Raw genomic sequence first — 25783 nt, 5'->3', positions numbered from 1 at the left:
TTTATGAGAGCTCAAGAGCAACACCATAGGTGAGAAATCGAGCAGGGGAGGATGGAAACGAGGATGACTGAAAAGAACCTGCCAATTAAACTGAGGGATAAGTAAGAAAATGACAGGATGTGGAAGCAGGGATGTGTGGCCTGGGCAGAATACAGGGATGCCGTCTGGACATGCAGAGATGGGATCAGGAAAGCCAAGTTGCAGATGGAAATGAACTTGGCAAGGGATATCAATAACAAGAAAAAATTCTAAGGTACAATGGTCAAAGAGAGGCCAAGGAGAGTGTATCCTCTCTGAGAAATGAGATGGAAGAAAGACCCAGAGAAAGCTTAGGTACTCCACCAATCCATTGCATCCATTGCTTCTCACATCCCCTGACCTTTTGGAGGAGTCTGGGAAAGCAAAGTTTCTCCCACTATAGGCAAAGAGCAAACTCAAGACCACCTGATGAGGCTGAATGTGTACAGCTATATGGAACCTGATGATATGCATCCCAGTGTCCTGAAGAAAATGGCTGATGTAGCTGGCAAGCCACTCTACATCGTATTCAAAAAGTCATGGCTTTCATGTGAAATGCCTGGTAGCTGGAAAAAGTTACCGCTTCCAGTTTTAAGAATTGTAGAAAAGAACATCTGGGAAACTATAAGGCCAGTGAGCCTTATGTCTTTGCCTGGGAAGATCAAGGTACGGATCTCCTGGAAGACACATGGAAGACAAGAAGGTGATCTGAGACAGCCCGCATGGCTTCACCAAATGCAGACAATGCCTTACTTATCTGGTAGCCTTCTATGAAGGAATGGCAGCATCAGTGGACAAAGGAAGAGAAACGGATGTAATATACCTAAACTTGTGCAGTATGGCTACAAACTGGAGAAGAAATCATTGAGAGCAGTCATATGGAGAAAGACTTGAGGGTTCTGGTGGATGAAAAGCTTGATGTGAGCCAATAGTGTGCACCTGAAGCCTGGAAGGTAAACTGTATCATGGGCTACACAGAAAGAGGGGTGGCCAGCAGGGAGAGCAAGGTGATTGTCCCCCCCTGCTCTGCCCTCATGAGGCCCCATCTGCATCCAGGTGTGGGGGGCCTCCAGCACAAGAAATACATGGAATGTAGGAGTGAAATCAGAGGACAGCAACAGAGACGATTAGAGGGATAGTGCACTTCTTCAAAAAGGAAAGGCTGAAGGAGCTGGGCTTTTTCAGTATGGAGAAGAGAAGGCTCAGGAGAGACCTCTGCAGCCTGCCAGTACTCAAAGGGATCTTAAAAATAACAGAGAGATCAACTTTTTACATGGTTCGGTATTTCTATGATTTTAAAATAAAAGAGGGGAGATATAGCTTAGATGTTAGAAGGAAAGTTCTTACTTAGAAGATGGTGAGGTACTGGAATGGGTTGCTTAGAGAAGCTGTAGGTACCCCATACTTGGAGCTGTTCAAGGTGAGATTGAATGGTGCACTGGGCAGCTTGATCTAGCAGGTGGCAACGCTGTCCACGGCAGAAGAGTTGGAGCAAGACGATCTTTAAGATCCCTTCCAATCCAAGCCATTCCATGATTCTTTGATTCTGTGAAGTATCTCAAGTGTGGGTGTCAAGTGCAGATTCTTTTTGGTGGTCCTGAGCAACAGGACAAGGGGCACAAACTGGAATACAGGAAGTTCCATATGAACACGAGAACAAACTTCACTTTGAGAGTGACAAAACACTGGAACAAGCTGACCAAAAAGGTTGTGGAGACTTCTTCTATGGACATATTCAAGACCTGTCTGGACACTTTCCCGTGCAACATAATTTAGGAATCTGATCTAACAGCGGGGCTGGACTAGATGATCTCCAATGATCCCCTTCAACCTCTGTGATGGAGTGATTCTGTGATTTCATAATGCATTTGGCCTTCTGGGCAGCAAGCATACATTGCAGTATCATGTTCAATTTTTCATCAACCAACACTACCAAGTATTTCTCATTAGGAATGCTCACAATCTAGTAGTCACCCAACCAGCATTCATCATGTTTGGAATCGCCCTGACCCAGGTGCAGCACCTGTCAGTAGGTCTTGTTATACTTCATGATGTTTGCATAGGTCCTGCTCTTCTAATACATAGCTATCTCTACCAAGACCTTCTTGGAGATGAGAAAAACATGACGGTTCCCTCAGAGGCTTGGAAAATCTGCAGCTTTATATATGTATAGTCAAAGGGGCCATTCCAAGAGAACAGCAGACACTTCAAAATGCTCCAAAAAGCCTGAGGAGTCCTGGTTAGATTTTTCTGTTTCCTTTGCCAAATAAATGAAATCAGAACAGTTTCATAGCTGTTGATCATCCATTGCCCAGGGAAACAAATTGTGCTCAGAGGCATGCAGAGTACACAGTGTTTACCACAAGGAACTGAAAATAATTTCAGAAGGAAAAAAAAAAAAAAAAGTGAAGAGGAACTGGAATGGCATTAAGGAGATAAACCTGTTTTCTGGTATTTTGTATTAAGTAAAAGACCAAAAATAATATTTCTGCAAACTTAAAAAAATCTCCAAATTAGTAGTAGTACTTCTATGTAGAAGCTATTTGTGAAATACCAACATTTGTGTCTCACTTTCAAAGCTTTGCTCAAGTGCTCTTTTTTTTTTTTCTCAGAAAACTTACACTTGCTCTCTTGACATCTTATATTTCAAGGTCACTGATGGACCTTGCTTTTCATCTATTCAAATGCCTTGCCTATACCCTTATTGAAAAACAAACAACAACAACAAAACAAAACAAACAAACAAAAAAAGCTAATCATTCTTGGATTGTAGATAACAAAGTTCATATTTATTTATTAATATATTAATTTACAAATTAATAGTTCTTCCACATTTACATTTGTTCTATCTTTTAAGTTAAAGTTTTTCATATATGTGATCTGTGTCTGTACTTGTAGGTGAAACTTCTGTGCTGTAAGTGTTGTTAAGGAATAACTTTTCAGTGTCTGTGCTAACAAAAAAGAGTAACATTTCTGATAAATTTTGGGTTTCAATGCATAATACAGAAAACCATTTTCTTTTGTGTGTTGAAAAAAAAATAAATCTCAGAAAATGAAAAAACTAAAGATGCCTTTCCTCAAACATTTTCAGTTTGAGATTCAAACAGTATCAGTGTTAGTGCTGGTACTTCAATCCAAGCTCCCTGACTTCCATGAAAACAATTCACACCCATTAATGTACAATGTATTGTAAAGCTGGTATACATCTTCTTTGGGTGGAAGTAATTTATAACCAAACCAAATTCCTTAAAAGTGACAGTTATCGAGAAAAATAAAGTACTTGTTGGGAAAAAAAATAAGCTGTTCTTAAGAGTACAAGTAACACTACTAAAACCGCACTATTCAAGAGTATTAAGATCAGAACTTCAGTTCCTGCAGGGATCCACTCTGCAACTGATCTTGCTCCTGTAAATGTACTTTCTAGCTATTACAAACATTAAATTTAAAAAATGCTGATTTTAATGTTGTCTTTGACTCTTTTCTACCATATCTTTGATATGATAAATCTTAATTACAGTTCTTTTATTGAAATTATATTTTTACATAAAAATATTTTAATGTTAAAATCATTTAATCCTTAGGCTGGGGAATTTCACTTCTTGACTGACATTCACTCCAAGTTTTAAGTTACTATTTTAAGTAAAATACCACTGTATAGAATGAGAAAATGGAGGTGAGGAGAAGCAAACAGCAAGCAGTGCTTTCCCAAATGTGTAAAAGGTACAGTGAAAAGTACATGAAATACTGCTTGGGAAGTAAGGTTGATGTGACGTAACAGTGCGCACTTGTAGCACAGAAGGTAAACTATATTCTGTGCTGCATCAAAAGAGGGGTGGCCAGCAAGGCAAGGAAGGTGATTGTACTCTGCATCCACACGTGGGACTCCCTCCATGAGAAAGATGTGGAGTTGTTGGAGTGGGTTTAGAAGAGGGCCATGAAAATTATCAGAGAGCTGGAGCACCTCTCCTATGAAGACAAGCTGACAGAGCTGGGCTTGTTCAGCCTGGTAAGGAGAAGGCTGCTGGGAAATCTATCTGAGGCCTTCCAATATTTAAAAGGAGTCTATAGACATGACAGAAATCAACTTTTTACAAGGGTAGATAGTGACAGGACAAGGGGGAAAGCTTTTAAACTAAAGTGGGTGAGATTTAGATCAGCTGGAAGTTTTTTACTGAGAGGGTGGTGAGGTTCTGGAACAGGTTGCCCAGAGAGGTTGCAGATGCCCTGTCTCTGAAGGTGTGCAAGGCCAGGTGGGATGGGACCCTGAGCAATCTGATCTACTACTTGATCTGGAAGTTGGCAACTCAACCTGTGGCAGGGGGGGGGTTGGAACTTGATGATCCTTGAGTTCTATTCCAGGATATTCAGGGATAATAACCCTGACTTAATGAAGCCCATCCCATAAAATAGACCAGTGTTTACAAATTCAGCTTTTCTTTAATACATCTATAAATTATTTATGTATTTATACATATATGTCAAATGTTTCCTTAAATTGTAATATTTTTGTTTTAACGTATAGATTAAAAAAGACCACACACTATATGAACTGAAAACACTCTGCAACCAATCAGTAGAAAAGGGCATTTAATTTCTTAGTTGACAATGAGTTGATCGGTGGTTCCAGATTAGCAATAATCAGTTTAAAATGTTTAAAATGAAATGACATTAAATTGTAAAAACTATTAAAAACTGTAATTGTGATAAATACCAAAGCTGTTTATCCAAGGATTGATTACATAATCTAGTTTGATGACATTAAGAAATCTTTGGATTTATGAAGCCGGTGATAACGGATCGTTTGCAATGATTTTGTGTGAATATACATTAATTCACTTTTTATCCTAGAGAACGCACTTCTGATTTTTAAAGGTTTGTTTCCATGCCTTTTCCTGCATTACAGGGCACTCTTCTTTGTCTCATTATTTCACACAAGCCTGCTACAAATATCTTTTTTGCAATATCAACTTCTCAGCTAATAACAAATAAATCACAGAAAAGTTACATTGTGACTTCAAGGGGAAAAAAATAAAAGCAAATTATTGTTTCTCAGTATTAAGAAAGAGTTTCTATTTTACTGGAATATCTAGAGGTTTCCATGAGGAAATTTAGTTGTCATCAGAGAAACCAATTTCACTCCGTTGCTGTAGTAATTCCCTTAGGCATAGCTTATCTTCCCTCAGCTATACACTTGAACTAAACTATAAACTGATTTAGAAATCAATCTTAACAAGCAGACTATTGGACAGATAATGCTTGTTTCCAAACATTTGACTCAGTTCTTCTTTCCTGTCACATCACAATCACTGTGTGGGTCACAGAAATGGTCCTCCCAGTTTACAAGGGCCTGTTTTATAACTGTGAAACAAAGATTGACTTAGGAATAAAGTGAAATGGTTTCTATAGTGATCTTTGACTCAGACTCTTAGTTCTCCTCCAGAGCAGCAGCAGGAGTAGGGCAGCAGCCTCTCCCTACGAGAGCTTGCCTTGCAGTGAATTGCACACATCCATGCATAGCCATAATTGCATTTGTATTCTCCTGAAAGCAACTGAGATATAAACTAGTAAAGACAGATGTAAATATTGATGGGATATAAGTGGTCTGAGTCTATAGTAGTAAATTACAGTGTATTAGAAATCATCTTGAAGCTCAGGAACTTTGATGACTGTTAGAAACACTCCTGCAGTGGAGCCTTGTAGCACTCTCTAAAGTTATTTCAGGTCTACTTGGGAGCAGTTTGGGAAATGAACCACTTCTTCTAGGCCAGTCTGTGCTGAAACCCAAATAAGATTAATACTATAGACACTGTAAGTAGCTCCTGTCTTAGTTCTATGCCAGTGCTCAGCACCTGGCTCCTTTTATTTACTAGCGTGGAAGTAGCTATGCAACCTATAAAACCTCTGGCTTTAGCATTATCACAGAAAGTAATTGCATGAAATGAATGCAAAGCAGGAAGTAGCTTCAAAAGTTAAAGAGAGCATGAAGCATCCTTGCTAATGTGGCAGGACATAGTATCTTGCAGCACTGTCTCCAAGAAAAGCCCCTTAAAATCTTGAGGAGATAAAACCCTTGGCCAAAATTACTGAGAAAACTGCATCTTTTCCAAAGGGAATTTGATTAAACTGTATTTGTATCTTATATAACCCTAACAATGCTTATTTCTAGATATTTATCTACAAGTTCTTATTTCCAACAGCTTCTTAAAGATTTTTAAAATTGAATAATTATTTAAAATATTATTTAACTAATCAAAGAAGTATGCTAAGAAAAGGCTCTGCTTTCTTATTTAGGACACTTTTAATTAGTACTTCAAACAGAACTACAGAAAACAACATGTGTTTCTTATCAAATCCTGTAGCAGAAATAGACTGAACTTGCCAAAAAGCTTTATTGATTTCAAAAGTTTCCCATGTTTTGAATTTGGCATCTGCACATCTTCAAATTCCAGTTCTGATCTCATATTTCAGAAAAAAAGTTGCGTCCATTAGCAGTAATTAGCTTATGTTATCTAAGTTATACACGTGTTACACAGACATCACACTAGAATTGGGCCCTTACGTAAAATGTATCCACCAGTATGTTTCTATACAGATACACAGGATACATTGTTGTGCATCAGTTAGTTGCATAATTTTCTCTGGTTTCCACAGTACCTTAGGTTAACAGTCAGTTAAAATCTCAGTAATTTACAGCAAAATAATATAATGTAATTTCAACTTTCAAATGAGTTCTTTTAGTACCACAACAAATAACCAAGGTAGTCAGTGGAAAAGCTGTGCAATGCCTATTTTGTTTTAAAGTACATGCCATAGAGAATGTACTATCACACAAAATGTATACCAGCATAGCTTTTACTGCTAAAAATCTCGTGTTTCTAAGAACTAGTAAATAAAGTCAAGGTGGGATCAGAGTTGGAAGACTAAATATCCTGCTGCTGTTCTACAAATCTCTGAAGTGCCAGGAAAAAGAATATATTTTAGGAAGTTTGTATGTCGATTTAAAAAGAGAAGAAAAAAACCCCAAAACTGGATTGGTAAGCCCAGTGGAATAAACAGATGTCTTCAGAATCTTCTTAACATTTGTCTTTGTAGATATGTGCACAGATAACAGATGGTGCAAATGACTCAGCATATACTTTCAAAACCAATATAGGCAGAAAGCATTTTTATAAGTGTTTGGCATTACGTTTAAAAAAAAACAAAAAAGGTTAAACTGGAGGAGCAATGACTACATATTTACTTTGTCTTGAGTTACCTTTTCTGAATTGGTTGCAAATACTGTCAATGACAATTTTATGTTACAGTTTTTAGTTCAGCGGTACAATGACTTTACTGTCATTACAGCTTATTCATGTTTTGGTGCTCTGTCTCTTGCACTAGCCATCAAACAAAAATGTAGAAGTGTAAAACATTTTTTTTTTTTTTCTCTTGATGAAGAAGAAATAATTGAGTATTCATCATTAAAAATAAGCAGGAAGAATATCTCCCTGTGATTACATTTTTGTGGTAAGAATTCATTACTTTCTTTGTGGAATCGGTATGGAAATTCATTAAAAGCAAGAGAAGTGCAAATATTTGTCTTTGGCACACAGCTTTGTCTTGCACATATATTTGAGTTATTATCTTCACATGCGTAGGCCAGTGGCCTTCAAAAAGATGGTGCACATCAGTAGACATTTGTAAGCTTAGCAGCTCATTGAGGTATCCCTGCACATTGCTCAATGCTGGTCTTTGCAGATCTCTATCTAATCAGAGATACAACTGTAGATTCTTACAGCTGTACCTATATTATCACAAAATTAAATCTGAGGGGAAAAGTTTTTTTTTGTTTTCTTTTGCCTTTGTGTTAGACCACTTTGATTCATCCTTTTTTTTTTTTTTTTCAGGTCATTGGGTCCAAAAGACGGGAATGGATGACAAAAAGACAAAAGGATGTTTCTAACACACTATTTGCGTTTAAAATAATATTCCATTCCAAAGGATTATTTTAACAAGAAAGAAGTCGAAGTCAAGATTTGGCAGACTTCAGAATTTTTATTCTGAGAGCACTAAAAAAAAAAGCATAGGCTGTTAAAAGCATAGGCTATGTCTGTTTTTCCCATTTAAAGTCTAACGCTGCTGGAAGTGTTCTCATGCTATTTTCACACTAATTTGTTTGCAGTTTTTCAGAAAGTGCTGGTTTTGGCTGGGACCAATTGATATTCTCACAGGCAGCTCCTGAAGACAGTCGGCACAGGTCAAGCATGACCCGTGATCAGCAGCTCACTTGTGGCCAGCTTGTCTCAGAAAATGGCCACCACAGGTATACAGCTTCCAGGAGAGAAAACAAGCCAGGGCACATTTCATCTACCAGTGTTCATGCAGCCCCTGTGCAAACAAATCAGTGACAAATCTGGGGACAGATAAAAATGAGAGATTTTTCCAAAATGTACCTGTTGTCTTATCTAAGCTTCCCTGCATGATGAGAGAGCAGAATTCACTGTAGGAGTCTGCAGCTCAAAAGGCTTGTGTTCCAGCTCCTTTAAGCTCTCACAAAGAACACAAGTTTTTTCTGCAAGGTGACATATGGGTGCTATAGACCCTGCCTATCGCTTGTGGCAATTTTTGAATATTTTTGCCTTCAAAGTTTTTAGGTGGCATCATTTTTAGTAGCAATAATACCACCAGAGTGCATTCCTTCTTTCCTCCTTTGAAATTTTGGTCATTACCCAAAATACATCCAAAAACCAAAGCCTTTACAAATTCTTATCTTTGAGACTGATAATGTTGCCATGCCATTATATGCTGAATTTTGTTCTTGGAGCTACTTTTCCCCCCCCCCCCCAAAATTGATCACACATCCAATAATGTTATAAAGACCTTTGTGTTAATCACAACATACTCAAAGTTTGGTGAAGTTCCTATCACACTATTTTTAATCCTGAAATAAACTCTGCATCCTCACTTTAAGGGAGGGACTGCCTGGAACAGACACAAAAGTGTTCACGAAGGGGCAATTTGTTGTAATGACAGTAAATACACAGTAATTATTATGAAGTCACAATAATTGATTAAAATAAGTAAGTACATCTACAGGTTTCTGTTTAACTGGGTAAAGAAGGCATCACAGAGATAACTACTTTAATATTAAGAATATAAAAAAGAGGGAAAAAAGAGTCAAAAGAATGGCATGCCTGATGAAGGAATGTATAAAGTCTCTTTTTCTGCTCCTTTCAGATGGTGGAAGGGAGTGGATATGATGCAAAACACTGTTTATTTAACAAACCTCGAGCACTGAATCAAGCCATTTATGAAATGCTTTTACAATTCAGCCACTGAGACAAGCTTTGAATTTTCAGCAGCAGTTACCTGATAGTCAGGAACAGGCAGAAGATAACGTGAGCTTAATATAGAGCCATTCCAGGAGATGGCTGAAGGAGTGAAGTGATATAAACCTGACTCATGACTCCAAAGGATACTGCTTTACTGAAAACTGTAACATAAAATTGTCATTGACAGTATTTGCAACCAATTCAGAAAAGATATATCAACAGAAGAAGCTATATCTTTACATTCTGTGATCCATTCAGACTAGATGGCAAATTATGTGGAGCATCTGATTTGAAATAAAATGACAAATGGAAAGGAAATCTCTTTTGCAAATGAATTTGTAACATTCTGAGTGCTCCTATTGCAGATTGAATCAAAGGCATTTTGAAGCTATGCTTCACAGTACATGTAACACATGTAACACATGTAACACATGTAGAAGAAACAACTAACTTAGTAAGTAGTAGAAAAGGCTTTTATTAAGAAAAGGATATGAAAATTTGATATTTAAATTGAAAGGTGGATAGACAGATATGCACAAAATCATAGTATTGTAATGATCTCTCACTAAGAACATATCAAAATACTGAAAGCCTGATTTTGTTAAGAATACTTTCACTCTCGCTCAATATACATGCAAACTGTAGCAAAATACTTTTTTTTTTATAAGTGTTTCAGAAATATGCCCTAAGAAAATTAAAAAATGTATATCTTTAACTGCAGATCACAATAGCTTAAAAGATACTGACATAATTTACTCAGGCGAATGTGTCTACACAGGGCCTGAACTTGGTTTAATCTTAAAAGGTTTTTAAGGTGATTCAGCATAAGAGGCAGGACTAGGATTCATGAGTGCTTTATAGACTCCAGTGCTTTATAGATTCCAGTGCTTTATAGAATAGATTATTTCTACAGCAAGGCCATACTTGGTACTACATAGGAAAATTCAAATATTTTTTCCTTAGCCTTCTATCATACATTCTTTTGTCTTTAACTACTGTAACTCTTACAGCAGAGATGAAGTGCAGTTTTTATGCATTCTTCTAGCTGGTATTGAAAGCAGCACTTTTCTTGTCAGTTTTTCAATTTGTTTCCTAATGTGATACCTTTGAGACTTTAGGCTACATCTGGTTAGTTTACAGTTCTTCAGGAAATTAACTTACTAAATATCTGAGACCTCCTGAGGGCTGATCTGTGTTTCTGGTAAATCACAGTCCTTCATCAAACACTATCTCCTACAAATAGCTGTGTATTATTTTATTATGGAATGACAACGACAGGAAGCAAAGCAGTTTTGTAGTAGAGCTTTTCCTTTGGCTATATGTAAAAAGTAAATATTGGTGCCAAAGTAAACTGGCAGGATTCACATCAGAGGCTTTTCTTTTTCTGAGATGTCATCCGAGTTTCACTGATAATGTGTTCTTAAATTCAAATGCTCTAACACTGCAAGTACTTCTCAGTGTTTGCCAGGAATTCCAAAATAATAAACTGAAGAAAAAATGATCTAGCAGCCCGAAACCAATGCACAAAATCACAAAATTATAGTATCATTTTTGTTGCAAGGAACTCTTTTTAAGAGAGGCCACCTAGTCAAACTCCCTGGCAAGTAATGGGGATGCACACAGCTTGATCAGGTTGCTTAGAGCCTGCTTCAGCATGACCTTGACTGAATCCAAGGATGGAGCATCCACCACCTCTTTGGGAAACCTGCTCCTCTGCTTCACCACCCTTACTGTAAAAAATTTTTTCCTGAAACCCAGTTGAAATCTCTCCTCATTTAGTTTGAAACCATTTCCCTTTATCCTTCACAACACATCCTGCTAAAGAGTCTGTTCCCTTCCCTCTTACATCTGCCCTTTAAATACTGAAAGGCCACACTCAGGTCACCTTGCAGCCTGAGGCTGAACAGTCTAGATCTCATCCTGTCCTCATAGGAGAGGTGTTCCATCCCTTGGATCATTTCTGTGGCCTTCCTCTGGATGTGCTCCAACAGGTCTATGTATCTCTGCTACTGAGGACTCCACATCTGAACACAGTACTCCAGATGAGGCCTCATCAGTGCAGAGCAGAGAGACAGGATCACCTCCCTCAACCTGCTGACAGTATTTGTTTTGATGCAGCCCAGGGTACTGTTGGCTTTCTGGGCTGCAAGGGCACATTGCTGGCTCATGTCCAGCTTACCACCCACTGAGCCCTTTTCAGCAGGGCTGAGCTCCTTCCCTTTGTATCCCAGCTTGTATTGATAGCAGGGGTTCGCGGTGACCCAAACACATGATCTTGCACTTGGCTTTGTAGAATCTCATGATATTCTCCTGGGCTCCCTGCTAAGCCTGTCCAAGTCTGTCTGGATGGCATCCTGTCCCTCGTGTGTGCTGACTGCAGCACACAGCTTGGTGTCAGCCACAAACTTGCTCAATTCCACTGTCAGTGTCACTGATGGAGTTATTAAAGAACACTGGTTTGCCTTTCCCAGGCATCTACTCTTGACACTCTGAAAAGCGGCCAGACAGGCTGTAAGTTGGAGTTTACATGGCCACTAGGTTGGTCTTGAAATCCCATGTGAATGCACACTCAGCAGCTGAATCTTCAACTTGAATGTAGTCATACATAATTGTGCAGTTCTCAGGACTTACTTAAGCATAAAGGTAAAATGCTGTGCTGTATAAACTACACAACAAACATCCATAGATGTCCACATGGATTTTGTTGTCTCTTGAAAGAGACAAAGTGCATTTCAAGGCAGGATATGTTTCCTTATATATTATATTATAATTCTATTTATTATATTATTAATATTTATTATATATTATTATTATTCTATAATACAGAGAATATGGAGGGTTTACCTTATTGTCTTCTTTTCTTTTCTCTGCCCACCTTCCTACTTCTTCCTCCAAGCTTTTGTTATTACTTACCTGAAAGTAAGGTGCACTAAAAACACTGATTCATTATTCTCCGTCCATGTTTGCTCTTGTATAGACAGTTTCCTTGCATTATCTGCTTTATCTTGCATTAACGCTTCTTTTCTCATCACATGTAGTTTTCAAATAAATATATTCTTTGTTGCTGATCAGGGAAATAGCATTTCAACAATGCCATTCATAGTTCTGAATTACCCACCTCCACCAAGATTTCCATAATGTAAAGGAGAGGGAAAGATGTAATTAGAATAGGTCGTATTGGTAAAGATCTGTGGTCAAGTCATAAATGGGTATTATTCTTCTATTCTTTGTTTCTACAGATTAGTCAATATAGTGAGCTCAGTCCTAAAAGAGAAACTTATAATGGGTCTGATTTTAATTTAGCTAACTTCCCTTTTCACTACTCAATAGTTTCAATGAGACAGCTGTTCTATTCATAGAATAATAGCAATGCCATTTGACTGTATGCTTGGAAAACATATGGGATACTTCCAGAACTGTAACGTGATAAGTAAGAAAAGCCTCTCTCTGAAGAATGAAACTGTACTCCTCTGATTAGAGGAAGATCCTCAAAAGTATCTTGTGGATCAACTATAACATCCACCTGCTGAGAAGTTTAAAGGAGTTTGGATTCCTCAGTTCACATACAGAGAATGAAAATGTTCTGACTCAGATTGGTAACACTGAGGCTGACAACTCATCTCAAAAGAAGAACCATGGGGAGCAGTCAGCCACAGGAGGCTATGATTGAGGGAGAGAGGAACATGAAGGACACCACAATCCTGAGCAATGAAGGATGAATAGGCTTGGAACAGTGCCTTTCATAGAGTTATTTGCATCCAGGTATCCACATTAACTTGCTTGAGAGAATGTGCATTAACAGGAAAAGGCATAATAAAATTTTACATCATCTGATTTTGGTTAATCACTTTAACAGCTAAGTTAGTTGATGAGTCTCCTTAGGCTCTCTATACAGGGAGCAAAAAAATAACCCCAAATCCTGCAGATGGTGATTCAGATTAGAAGGTTAATGGAGGTGTTCTTTATCACCTTATGGGGAAACTTTCTCTCTATCAAATGCATTAAGCGCCTATTAATCTAAAATCATCTCCAGCAGCTCCCCTGCTGAGTGTTCCTGCATTTTTATGACCAGAAATGCCTCCCCACACCTTTCTGGATTAACAGTTTGGATAATTTGTTTGACCAGTAAGGGTATTGGCTTTGGGAAATCAGTGAGGGGCTCTTGGAGAGTGGCTAGGGATTTGTCTAGGTGAATTCAGTTCTTGTGCAGTAGCTTCAATGCAAATATACCACGATTGAGAGGACCAAGTGAGAGACAAAAAAGGCATCTACTGAGAGAAGAATGCTTAGAGTGAAAGCTTAATATTTGCTCTATTATAGGGATTATAGCATTACACAGGATAGAGTACACAATGAAAGTTGCAACAAGAGTTCTTGGATTCAGGACACAATATTTACATCTTGAAAGCATGGCATTTACCTTGCCACGGTTGAGAAAGGTGCTAATCTTGAAGACTCACATTATAGGGAAAATAGTGCATATTTACAAAAAAAAAAAATAGTGTATTCTACTTGCACAACTGGAAATTTTTCTTAGCTGGAATCTCCATATTTAGTGGATACCTGAAAAATGACAATTGATCTGAAAAATCTGATAATCTTCTGTGTATATATTACATGTTTATTTATAAACAAATGAAGTCCTTTTGGCTTTATATACTCAATTGAAAGTAATCAAACCATTAATCCTTCAGAGGGAACGAAAAGCATTATGAATAGCACTAAGTATGAACAGTGACAACAATAATTTATTTTTACAGCAGCCAGGTTTTGTAAGCTTCAAGCATGCAGATACAGACAAGTTTCAGCTAACCTTCAAACAGCTTCTTAATTCCAACCAAAACTTACAAAGTTCTCATTTCACCGAAATTAGGTTGAAAATGATAGTGAGTTGAGTCCCATTTCATATTACAAAGTTATTTTCTCCCTCTGAAGTTTTACTCTAGAAGTTTCTTTCTATTTATTTTTAAAAGGACAGATTTTATTTCTCTTTATAATTAATGGTAGGATAAAGTGCATGATGATTGTAGTGTTGGAAAAAAAATAACTGCTTCTGAGTTTTTTGAATTTCAACCTTTTTGTGAATTTATTGAAACTAACACACAAGACTTCCTCAGCAATACAGATGTCTGCTGGAACACTCCCAAATGTAAGTAACAGAATACTTTATAAAAAATATTATGTATGTAAGTATTTTTCAGATCCAACCTTTAGAACTAAGTCAGAGGAAAGGAACTAAATAACTCTGTGCAAAGAAGTACATGAGAGGAAGTATATCAAAGGAGCTTTCATTATTCAAAAGAGCAAAATGTCATGTTTTTCCACTATCTAAACCTGAAAATAAAGTTGAGTGTCATTGTGGATTGCAGGTGGATTGAAATGAGAGTGGAAAAGCTACATGAGTGATCTGCTGAAAACATGGGAACTATTTTCTGGTCTCATTCAAGTGACAAAGAATATTTTAGCTTGGTGAAGCAAAGAAAAAAAATGCTTCAAAATATTTATATCACAGCATTGTATTAGCAGTAGTGCAAAAATTAGGTAATTGTGGTAATGAATTAGACCTGACAGTATACATCTCTGTCTTCTTCAACATTATTCACATGAGACTGTCAAGAACATTTTTTAAAACCATGTCATTCTAGACAAAGAGAAAAAATTTATTAAAGTGACATAAAAAATATTGTATGGCAGTTTATGTGGCTCTTTAAAATACTCAGCAATTTTTTAATACCAAAATTGCTGTTCTTCTTGCATGAGAAAACAAACAAACAAAACAAAAAAAAAACACTGCAAAGTATAAGAAGTGTTATATGGACCAGTGACAAAATCTGAAGAGCCTGGCATACAAAGTGCCTCACTTCAGACCTAGGCACGGAACAAAGTACCTTGTTTTTTCACTTCTCTAATGTAAAGTGTAAGCCTTTAAAGTGTCACTATTTCAGGTGGGCAATTTTAATTTCTAATTGCATCTCAGCAAGAACTTCTGTCCAGAAATACTTTAGATATCAGAACATTCATGTGTGAAAAGTGTAAATTTGACATGGTAAAAAAAGCTCAGTTAAAAGCTTTAAAATTAGTGCCCTTGAGGAAATACGGTTGTAATATCGCTGAAAATGACCTTTTGGCAATAATAGGCAGCCTCTGCAAAGCCAATTATTCTTTATACACTCTTTAAGCACACAGATCAGGAAGTTACACTGTGCACATTACCATAGATTTGGAATGGAAGAAACATAAAAAAAGATTTGCTGAAGAGCAGCTGGATATAATGGTATTCAGTTGGATTTATCTACACCTGGACTTATCCTGAGAAGGCTTCTCTGGAACAGATATCCAAGCATTCAGTGCCCGGAGATTCAGTTCACCTGTGAAGAGCTGCTTCAGAATAACTATTGCAAAGGGATGTGTCAGTTGAACCCGGAGAACTACCACATGCAGATAAACACTTACTGTCCTTTACAGAGACAGAACAAAAGATCCTGATCCAGTTCCTCCTAAACAAAGGGAGTGCCCTCTTTTACAACAGAGAAACTGTATTTGGCAATGAGGTGCGTAAAACTGCCTGAGTATTCATTCTGGGGTACGTGGTGGATACAATCACCTAAAATACAATAGAACCAACTTATGTTTCTGCTCTGCTTCAATTTTTATTAAGGAAATGTTCAAATGTTAAAACACATTATGAAGCCTATTATTTTTCCCTGGGATGTCTATCAAATGTAATATTGGAGCTAACCATATTACATGCAGATTTTTGTAGTCTTTCAAGTTGAAGGCTTACATAAAATATTTCATAATTTACAATTTACCCCAAATCCCATCACAATATACTACAGAATAAAAATTCATGAGTTGGGTTGATTGTTGGCAGGGAGAAACATGGGAATTATGGTTTGATGATTAACGGGTAAATCCGTCCTTGAATCCACATCTGAGTAATTTCCTACCAGCTCTCACAATAATGAAGAAAAAGTGTGGAAATAAGTATCCATTAGGTTCAACATTTTGCTTTTGCATGCTTCCTCTAACTAATTGTTTCATTATTCTTATCCTCTGTAAGGAAGACCAGCTTTCTATCTGAAAGAAACAGAAGCACACAAGGCAGCCAACTAATTCATTACAGAAGTCTCCCTCTCTAGAAGCTATTAACTCATCAGTAGCACAATGTTACAATCAGCACTTAAAAATAGGGGCATACTACTTTAGAATCACTAAGCATTAATATCTAGTTAACTAATTGTCACTGTCATTATAAAATAATAGCATCAATACTGAAACATTGAGTTTTTTAGTTACAATATAGTAAGGTAGCAGGGCTTATGATAATGCTTGAGTTTTTAATTTCCAAAGCTGATAGCATTGTGTTCTAAGAACTTTCTTTGAGGCACTGATTTCAGTTTCAGGCCTTCCTGTAAATGATTTTTCACCTTTATTTTTCAATGCTGAAGGATCTGCACGTCAGTAAGTTCACTACATTAGCACAGTGGGCTCTAAATGAGAACCTGGGAATACACCACTGTCAGTAAGCCATGAAGATGAATATATTTATCATCATCATTTTATCTTATTTATTATTCATCATTTTAGCTTAGTGAACCAGTGAGGTGTGATTGTGAAACTGTAATCCAGTGTGTTTTTGCTACAGTTCAAATTTATTAGAAGAAAAACAAAGCTGCCTTGCACTGATATATCATGGCTTGAAAGACAAAGATAATTTGAAATAGAAGACATAAAAAATCATAACACTAAGAAAACAGTTTGGAACAAATGAGTATTATTTTTAGGTCAAAAAACAGCAGCCACAATGGAAACAAATTTTAATCATATTGTGTAGATGCTGCATTGGACTCCAGGAACTTACTTATTATTCAGAATTAATTTACTGTCAGAAATGACTAAGACAGTGCACAAAATAAAAATGATGAAATATTTTAAACAAATACAAGGCGCAGGAAATCTAATGACTGCTTTTATGTAGGCACATCAGAAATCTACTGTCAGATTACACAGTCCCAGAGTACAGGAGATATGAGTAGAATTGCAGATAGTATATCAAAAGCAAGAAGGCAAGAATAACAAGTTATTATTTCTTTCATTAGTATGTGTATTGCAGCCCAGCAAAGATGAATGGCCTCCTCACCTTTCTGAGAACAGAAAGAGAAGCATACGCCAAAACCTACGCGGGCCTTCTTAAAGCCTCAGCAATTGTAAAAAATGAGAACATTATTTGTTTTCCTCTCCATTGATCATGACACACTGAGTTAAATCAATAGTGTCCTCAGCTACTTCTTTTCTCTAACACTCGCTAGCTTAGAGTAAAACTTTGGTACTGATGTTAACACCTGGCTTCAGTCTACATGAAGCATATCTTGTTCTGCATGTCTACAGCATTTTCCACTGCAGTTTATTATAGCGTCAAATCACACAGACTAATATACTGTCCTAAGCTATCTTACTTTTTGGCCTAGCACAGGTTGCTACTCTTTCACCTTCTGGAATAGGGCACAAACTGCAGCATTACTCTGTTATCTTGATAAAGCAGGAAGTGGCCTGACATCAGATGATGGGTCAAGGCTGTGTGCAAAAGAGAGCCATAACTCAACATTGCACAATGGCACATCCTAGAAGAGATATAATTATTGCATTCTCCAAAGAGAAACATCTTTGTCCTAGGAATGTAGATTACATAATATAATTACTAGTGTTACCATGTTTGGAAATTGTGTTGTAAATAGAGCACTCTTCTAAATTGGGAAATTCATACTTTACTAATATTTTCATCAGAGTCAATCTCAGAAATGTAGTTTCAATATTTTAGCTATTTATAGAAGCATTTGCTAACTAAAGCAATAGACATATGTAAATAAATATATGAGTATAAAATATTTTAGAGTAGTAATATATCTCAAGAGATCCACAGTGCCTCTGCTAACCACATGACTCCCATATGTTCCATACTTACTCAGTACCCAATTAAAGGTTGTGGGATATGATTTCTACAAGCATTTATTACTTTTCACTGCAAATGAAGTCAAAAGAATCAGTGCTTTGAACACTGCTCAACATCTTGCCATACAATAAAAAGTTGTTCCAATAATATTTGTGAAGCACTAAATGATGATTATCACATGAAGACCAAATGCAGAGAAATCTCAGGAGAGTCTTAGCTGTTCTAATGACTAACCATAGGGATGAAGGTGCTGAGCCAATGTATTATCAAAACACAAAAACCCAATGCTGAATAATTGTGACTGTAATCCTTGAGCTCATTTGCTCAATCCATTGAGCTCCATTCCTTGAGCTCAGATGAGTAAAGCAGAGATCTTACTGAAGTGTGTGATTATGTAATTAAAAATAATGTTCATTATTAAGAAATGCTAAGTTGATGCATTATTACTAGTTTTTGTGCATGTTAAAATTTGTTACCATAATTCTTAGCCCTTAGAAACCCTGACCATCTCCTGCACTTCTGAATTTTACTATCAAGCATTCATTTAAACAATTTATTTTATAAAGGGAAGGGCCTTCACTCTCTACAACAGAAATTCCCAGAATATTTTCATTTCAGTGGTGATACTGTCAGAGATGAGGTTCTGCAGGATAATTTCTGATTTCCAATGGTGTTAATGAGTTAATATAAAGCAAAATCCCCCTCCACCTAACATAAAGCCTAAAAAATACCCCACCAAATTCAGTCTGACACGACTGAACTGCAAGGATAGTAAGAAAAAGCTGTAACAAAGAAACCAGAGAACCTAAAGGGTTCTTGCTGAGCAAACATTGTCTGACTGCCGTGAGAAATGCTAGCAAAGCATGCTCTTCCCAGAAGCTCTGCAGTTTTCTGGCTTTTAAATAACCCAATGTTCAAGTTCTATACTTCTCTGCTAGATTTTTTTCTAACTAAGACATTGTTACATGTGAAAAATCTGAAAATTTCAAGTAAATATCTTGCTTAGTAGACTTTGTTTTCCATACATCCAACTACTGCAAATAAAAACGTGAAAATAGAGGTCAGGATCTTCAGACACTGTTACTCAGGGACTAACACTTGAGACTTTACCGTAGATGATGGAAAAATGAAGAGCAATCTTCCAATACAGCAACAGTGAATTTACTGCAAATAATTCTTTATTTTTATATATTTCTTTATTTCATACATAGATGGCTAGATGGCCAGATGGCACCAGTGGCAAAAATGTCATCACATCTTCACTTGCTTAGAAACTCTGTCTCCTACAAGACCTGGCTATAACTGCTCATCATTTGGAGCTTGCACACTGTGTTTTTGCAATTCACCACAGCTGAAAGTGAATACAAAATGCAGAAGAAAGAGTTTTACAGACTAACTATAGGAGAGGATCCTGTAGCATTCTTCCTGTTTTTGCATTTTCCTTGGTCTCAAGCAAAAGTTTTACTCCTAATTTTCTAATGAACAACTGGCTCAGACTCTGAGGTATGATAAAGCTGTTTGGTCTATGAGTCATTATGGAAGTACACTAGTCTGAGGCAATGCAGATCAGAAAGCTGAGGATAAATCACACGAGAAGCTGCAGATAATAGCCTTTCTGAGCCAAGGAGAAATTTAGCAGCATCATTAGGAAACTTTGTAAAACTTCTTCAGAGAAGACCTTGTTTAGTAATTAAACTCATAATACTGGTGTAAAAAAGATAAGGAACTGAATATATATTATATATGCATATATAATATACCCTCACAGCACTAATTGTCTGTTGTTTTATCCAGAATGGATTGGCTGGAACACGACTTACAGTGAGCATTAAAGAAAGAGCTCATGTCACTGTCTCTTATTTTTAGAGAAGTATATTTTAAAAGAACATAGGATCCTGCTGGCAAACAGTTACTAACTAAACTACTTTTAAAAAATCAGTGCAACGAAATGGCAGTAATGATATGAAAGTGGGCAGGTGGAATCACAACTAGAAAAATTAAAGAAAGATACCAGCTCTGCCTTTCTTTTTGTAACAGGAATGCCAGTGCTAAGAATTGGCCAAGAAATCCAAGATGTACATACACCATCTGAGTTCATTATTATTGAGGATAACATCCCAATGTGGTCCGAACTACTCAGGGTCAAGGTTGGCTCAGTACCAGCCTGTGGCCATCTTATTTCCTTTCAAAGAGAAGCCCTTTCATTTCATTTCATAGTCAATCTGATGGTCCAATCTGACATTTTTAATCATTCTTTCAAAGATGAAAATCCACTGATTTATTTTTCTTTAATTTCATCCAGTGCCACTGTTCAGAGAGGCAGTAGGCTTGATTTCATTATTCTGTTCCTTTCTGACGCTAAATTTAACCTTTGTTCTTCCTAATAGTACAATGTGAGTAGGCCTGTGGAATCTGAAAACTTTCACATACTAGCTTCTACAGAAAAGAATGTTTCCAGAAGAAGGTTTTTAGAGGACGTTCTTGTAATCAGCAGCCTGAAGCAATGCAAGTATAAGACAGAATGCAACTGTGGCTTGGAAGAGTATGCTAGGTTGCAAAGACTGAGGAGACAGCATGTCACACTCATGGAATCTTTACTTCCTTCACCATGACATTATCTCTTAAATCTCTGGCTTGCAACCAACTAGCAGCTGTGTTGTATACTGAAAAACTGATGTATATGTTTTCTAAGAATAAGTCTTCAAGTCTATGATCACCATCACTAACTGTTAAAATATTATTTCAAAGCAAAGTTAGTGTATTAGCCTTGTAGCCCATGTGAAAATGTTTTGTTTGGTTTGGTTTTGAATTTTTTTTTTTCTATGAACATACATGGATGTGACAGTGTGAGTACCTGGAAATGCCCACACCAAAAAAAACAAACAACAATCTCTACTCAAAATAAGACTGAAACTCACAGATGGGCAATTTTGCCTTTTTCAGAACAAGTGTGCAAGGGCTGCTCCAAAAGGCGCACTATTACCTATGTTATTCTGTTGGCTTCTGATAGCAAAGGTGCATGTTGTTTATAATGCAGTGTATGTCAAACATTCCCACCAAGATCCTGTTATGTTATGTTGCCATGTGAGATGGCAGCAAAGGGCAGTCTGACACAATGATGCCTGACATGGAAGAGTGAAGCAAAAGTGTGGACCTGAACTCCTTAATGCAGAAAAATTAGAACCCACTGACATTCACTGATGAGCGCTGAATATCGATGGAGGACAATGGATATGAGCACAGTGACCTGGTGCTTTTCAGCAATGGCAGCAACGTTTTCACATTCACATTTCATATTCACATTTCCAGCCACGTTCTGGATGGCCATGCAGATGTTTGCAAATGTGCATGCAAGCTCTTGTTCACTGCTGGTGACAGTGCGTAGCTAATGGTGGTGACTGTGCTGAAAAATGGTGTTTTGTAGCTGAGGATTTACCCTATGAAATAGTTTCCTTTGTATCTGTTGGCAGATTCCATGGAAATAAATAGGTGGCATTACTTTCAGGGCAACCTACGTATTTCAGAATTCTCTGATTCAGAAATTTGAGACAAACTCCAAATGCATTTATAATTGTCTTTACAGAATACTGCACTGAAATCTTTGAGTAAAAAAAGAATGCATTGACAGAAAGATGCAATAGATGGATATGGGTAAAGATCTCCTCTTCCTCACGATATTGGTCCTTTGGGGTCCTTTGGGGCCACCAATAATATGCAGTGTTCATTAATAGCAGCAAGTTTGTCAGAGAAAATAAATGATCCTTTCAGAAAGGATCATTCCAAGAGCATTTGGCCAGTAAGGAGACCGAATTGTTTCTATAAGAAAATTCAGTGTAGTCAGGCAGAAAGATCTCCCTAACAATGTGTACCGCTTTCTAAGGTCAAATGTAGCTCATATGGAAGAATTTAATATTTAAGCATTTATAAAAAGGTAAATGCTTTTTAAGTTTTTACCTATTTATATAAAAACTTTTTAAGCTTTATAAGTTAAGCATAAGCCAGGGTTCATTCCTTTCACTCTCTAGAGTAAATTTTATCCAGATCTTTAGAAAGCTGGTAGAAAATGTACCCTTACAGAATACGAATGAAAGATGTTATGAAGCAGAACCCACAATGCAGTAGAATGCAAAAACGTGCCAGTCAGCATCCTGGTGACCTACTTATATTGTAGCAATTCCATTTGTGAAGATATGTCACTTTTTTTTTTTTTTTTTTTTTTTTGGAAAGCTACACAGTGAGGTGTCAGCAAACATGCTGCTTATCATTAAATATGTCATTCAATGACTGCAAATGCTTGTCTGTATGACTGACAGTGTTAGTCACTAAGCTCCAACAGTAAAAGGCAGTATTACATAAAGGAACAAATACCTTATGTTTTTACAATAGAAATATGTGGGACTGTACAAGTTGCCCATCTACAGTAAAGGTGTCATAAAAATTGTGGAAACAGGCTGCCCTAGGAGGTGGATAAATCACTGTCCCTGAAGGTGTTCAAGAAACATTCAAATTTTGTACTAAGGGGCATGGTTAGTGTGGAAATATTGGTGGCAGGTGGATGGTTGGACTAGATAATCTTGGAGGTCTTTTCAAGCCTTGATGATTCTATGATTCTGTGATTCTGTGTTTTATGTGGTCAATGAGACTGTTACTTGGGACTTTTCCTGTTTGCTACAGACATGTTTCAACAACTTTATCCATGTATTTTCTATGAAAAAAGTCTGATTCATCATCCAGCTTCACAAGAAGTATTTAATTCTTCAAGGCATATGTCATACAAGGAGAACATCATTAACCTTCCTTATAAAGAAGGCATAAACAAGTTTTCTCTTTGAACTGTCTTTTCACACACACGTAAGTATTACAGAAGTACATCTGTATTTCCTGTATTCTACTTAGAAAAAACTCATCCTGACAGTTAGGGTAAAGGACTTAATAACATAGCCAAAAGTTATTTACAAAACAAGCAGAGGGCTATATCAGATGAAAATAACGAAGATTAAATCAACACCTATAGTCTTCTGAAAATAAAACTTAAACTGAAAACTCTAGTGAATTGAGTGTTTCCAAATGTCTTACAGTGACTTCTTTGAGGGAATGAGGATTAATAAACTAACTAAAATGGCCTCAAAACTGAAAATATTTTCTGGTTCATTTGCTGACTGTGTGTCAGCTTAGTATTGTTGGTCGTGAGGGATACAAAAGCAAGCTTTGTTTATAAGTAAACAAGCCAACAAAACCCCTGAATAACTTTGAGTACATTGCAGGGCACTGTCTTACTAGGCATGTACGTAAGTCTGAGACTAACTGTTTAGAAAAATAAAGTTTAGAAAGCACAATGAAAAATGAACAATACTTACAACCATACCGTTTAGGGACACCCAGCAATCTGGTGGGAAATCCTGGAGTAACGGTACTAAAAACTGAAGACAACCATCCCAATGGCAAAGCAGCAGCATCATTCCAATTAGATTAAAGATTCTCACCACAGCACTGGCCAGATCATATGTCATATGGAAAATCTGTAGAGAAAAATTATAGAAGTGTGATGCAAATCAGAAATGAAAATTATTTACTTTTCATCACGCCGATTAAAGATGAAGAAGCAACATTCTGAACTTCAAAGAAGGCAGAGTTCATTCAGTGATATTCACTAATGTGGGCACATTGATTTGGGCATGGGACTGTACATTACACACCTGACTCCTTCTTGTCTGCATCATGGTTACACAAGCAGCTAAAAAGTGTTTCGTTTAAACAGAAGCCACCAACTGAAGTACTTTTGTAAAGCCACAAACTTCTTTTAATCAAAGTAGATCTCAAAAAAAAAAAAAGAAAAAAAAAAAAAAAAAAAAAAAAAAAAGTAAAAGAGACTTGGGAAGCTTGGAAAATTTAGTGAATCCATTGCTTGTCTGTTAACTGGGTATCTTAAGTATTCACATAATTGTGGAAGATAAAACTTCAATGACCTATTCAGAATAGTCACATTTCCCGCCTTCTAAAAAGTAACAAAATGTGAGTGAAGAAGCAATATAGTAATTTTACACACACATATATATATATATGCAAATTTTGGCTCACCAAGCAAAATGACATATGAATATTTCACAGCTCCTAATTATTGGCAGTTTTGCTAAAACACTGAGAATCCTGAAACACCTGTAGTAGCTAAGGTAAAAAAAAAATAGTCATTTGGATCTTTCCATTATTGTTAAGAAAACAATTTTATTTGTATAGCCTCTTATAGCACAACATAAACGTACCCTTTAGAACAAGAGCACAAAAGATGAAGGTCAGCTATTATTCCCCAGTTATGTGAAGAGACATCAACAGAAAAAGATAGATTTTTGATGGGTGCTAAATATTAGACATCATTATTAAGCTGAATAATAGAACTGAAGACCACACACACTCCAGCAAGGCATCCAGTCCATCCATTTTCTTAATGCATTTGATTCTGTCCTTTTAGCATCCCAGTCTGTCACCTAGTAGATGGTACAGCAACACATCACCATGCTCCGCAGTCAGAGATCAGCCTCTGCAAACACGATCCTGCTCACTAACACTGCAAAACACACATCACCAAAATGGAAATTCCAAAAGAATTCAAGTGTGCATGAGAAAATTATTCTGCCCCAGCTTTCACGTTGCTAAAACTGAAGGCAGTGGTTAAGTACCCAAGCTGTAGATGAGTACAAGTGCAAATAAAGAGAGCAGGTTAAGATGTCTTTCAATATAATTTTCTGTTAGTGAGCGTCTGTTGAAAATAATGACATATTTCTTAATACTAAACTGTAAAACTTATGTAACTGAAACATATCTAATATATTATGCTTATGTGCAAAACATTGCCTCAAGTTAGAGCATTTTGGGAGAATAATACTACAAATCTCAGCTTCACAGACACCTGAAGCAAATTCTTAAATGTTCTCTAGACACTATTTAGTTCTTCTCAATACCTAGGAAATGACAGTAATATTTAGGAGATAACATAAATAGAAATAAACAGAAAAGTGACATTATTAAAATTTGTGCTCTTTGGAAATGTATTTAAACTACAGCTATTTAAATAGCTACAGTTTCAGTAGCAAAAGATGAACTGGGTGAGTCGGTAGTTTGTAAGACTGAAATAATTTTATTTCAAGAATGGAAATAAATAACAAGAGCACTACTGTTCTGGAGCACTAACTAACACTGAGTTTTATTTAGGTTACACTATCCCCACATGGTTATTTTATTGCACATCTGAAAACACACATCTAAGTGTTTGTGATAATCAGGAGAAGATCTAGAAGATCTGGTTTTGTGAAACTCTCCAAAGACAATTAGACAGCAGCACAGACTCCAGGACTGCTGCATCCTTCTCTGACCTCAGCAACTACAGGCACAGTCAAGATGACTGGCTGTTCACGTGTCCTGTGATCAGAGCTGACTAAAAATCATCTCTCTATAGATCCTTCACTTGCATGGAGCACATTTTTGGCATCAATTCATGCTATAGAGA

At 36.8% G+C, this 25783-nt stretch overlaps 1 protein-coding gene across 1 annotated transcript in view; it reads right to left on the bottom strand.

Moving 5' to 3' along the window:
• HCN1 (hyperpolarization activated cyclic nucleotide gated potassium channel 1) overlaps nucleotides 1-25783 on the bottom strand; it is a 197267-nt gene that overhangs the window by 73041 nt on the left and 98443 nt on the right. The window contains exon 3 of the mRNA XM_042875288.1: nucleotides 23640-23801. Within this exon, the coding sequence (XP_042731222.1) occupies nucleotides 23640-23801 (162 nt within the window). The remainder of the gene's footprint in view (nucleotides 1-23639; nucleotides 23802-25783) is intronic.

This window comes from Lagopus leucura, unplaced genomic scaffold (assembly GCF_019238085.1).
Source record: "Lagopus leucura isolate 7727_CA_CO unplaced genomic scaffold, USGS_WTPT01 Super-Scaffold_100014, whole genome shotgun sequence".
NCBI lineage: Eukaryota > Metazoa > Chordata > Aves > Galliformes > Phasianidae > Lagopus > Lagopus leucura.
Note: the sequence above shows the minus strand (reverse complement) of the source record. Positions and strands in the feature narration are given on the sequence as shown.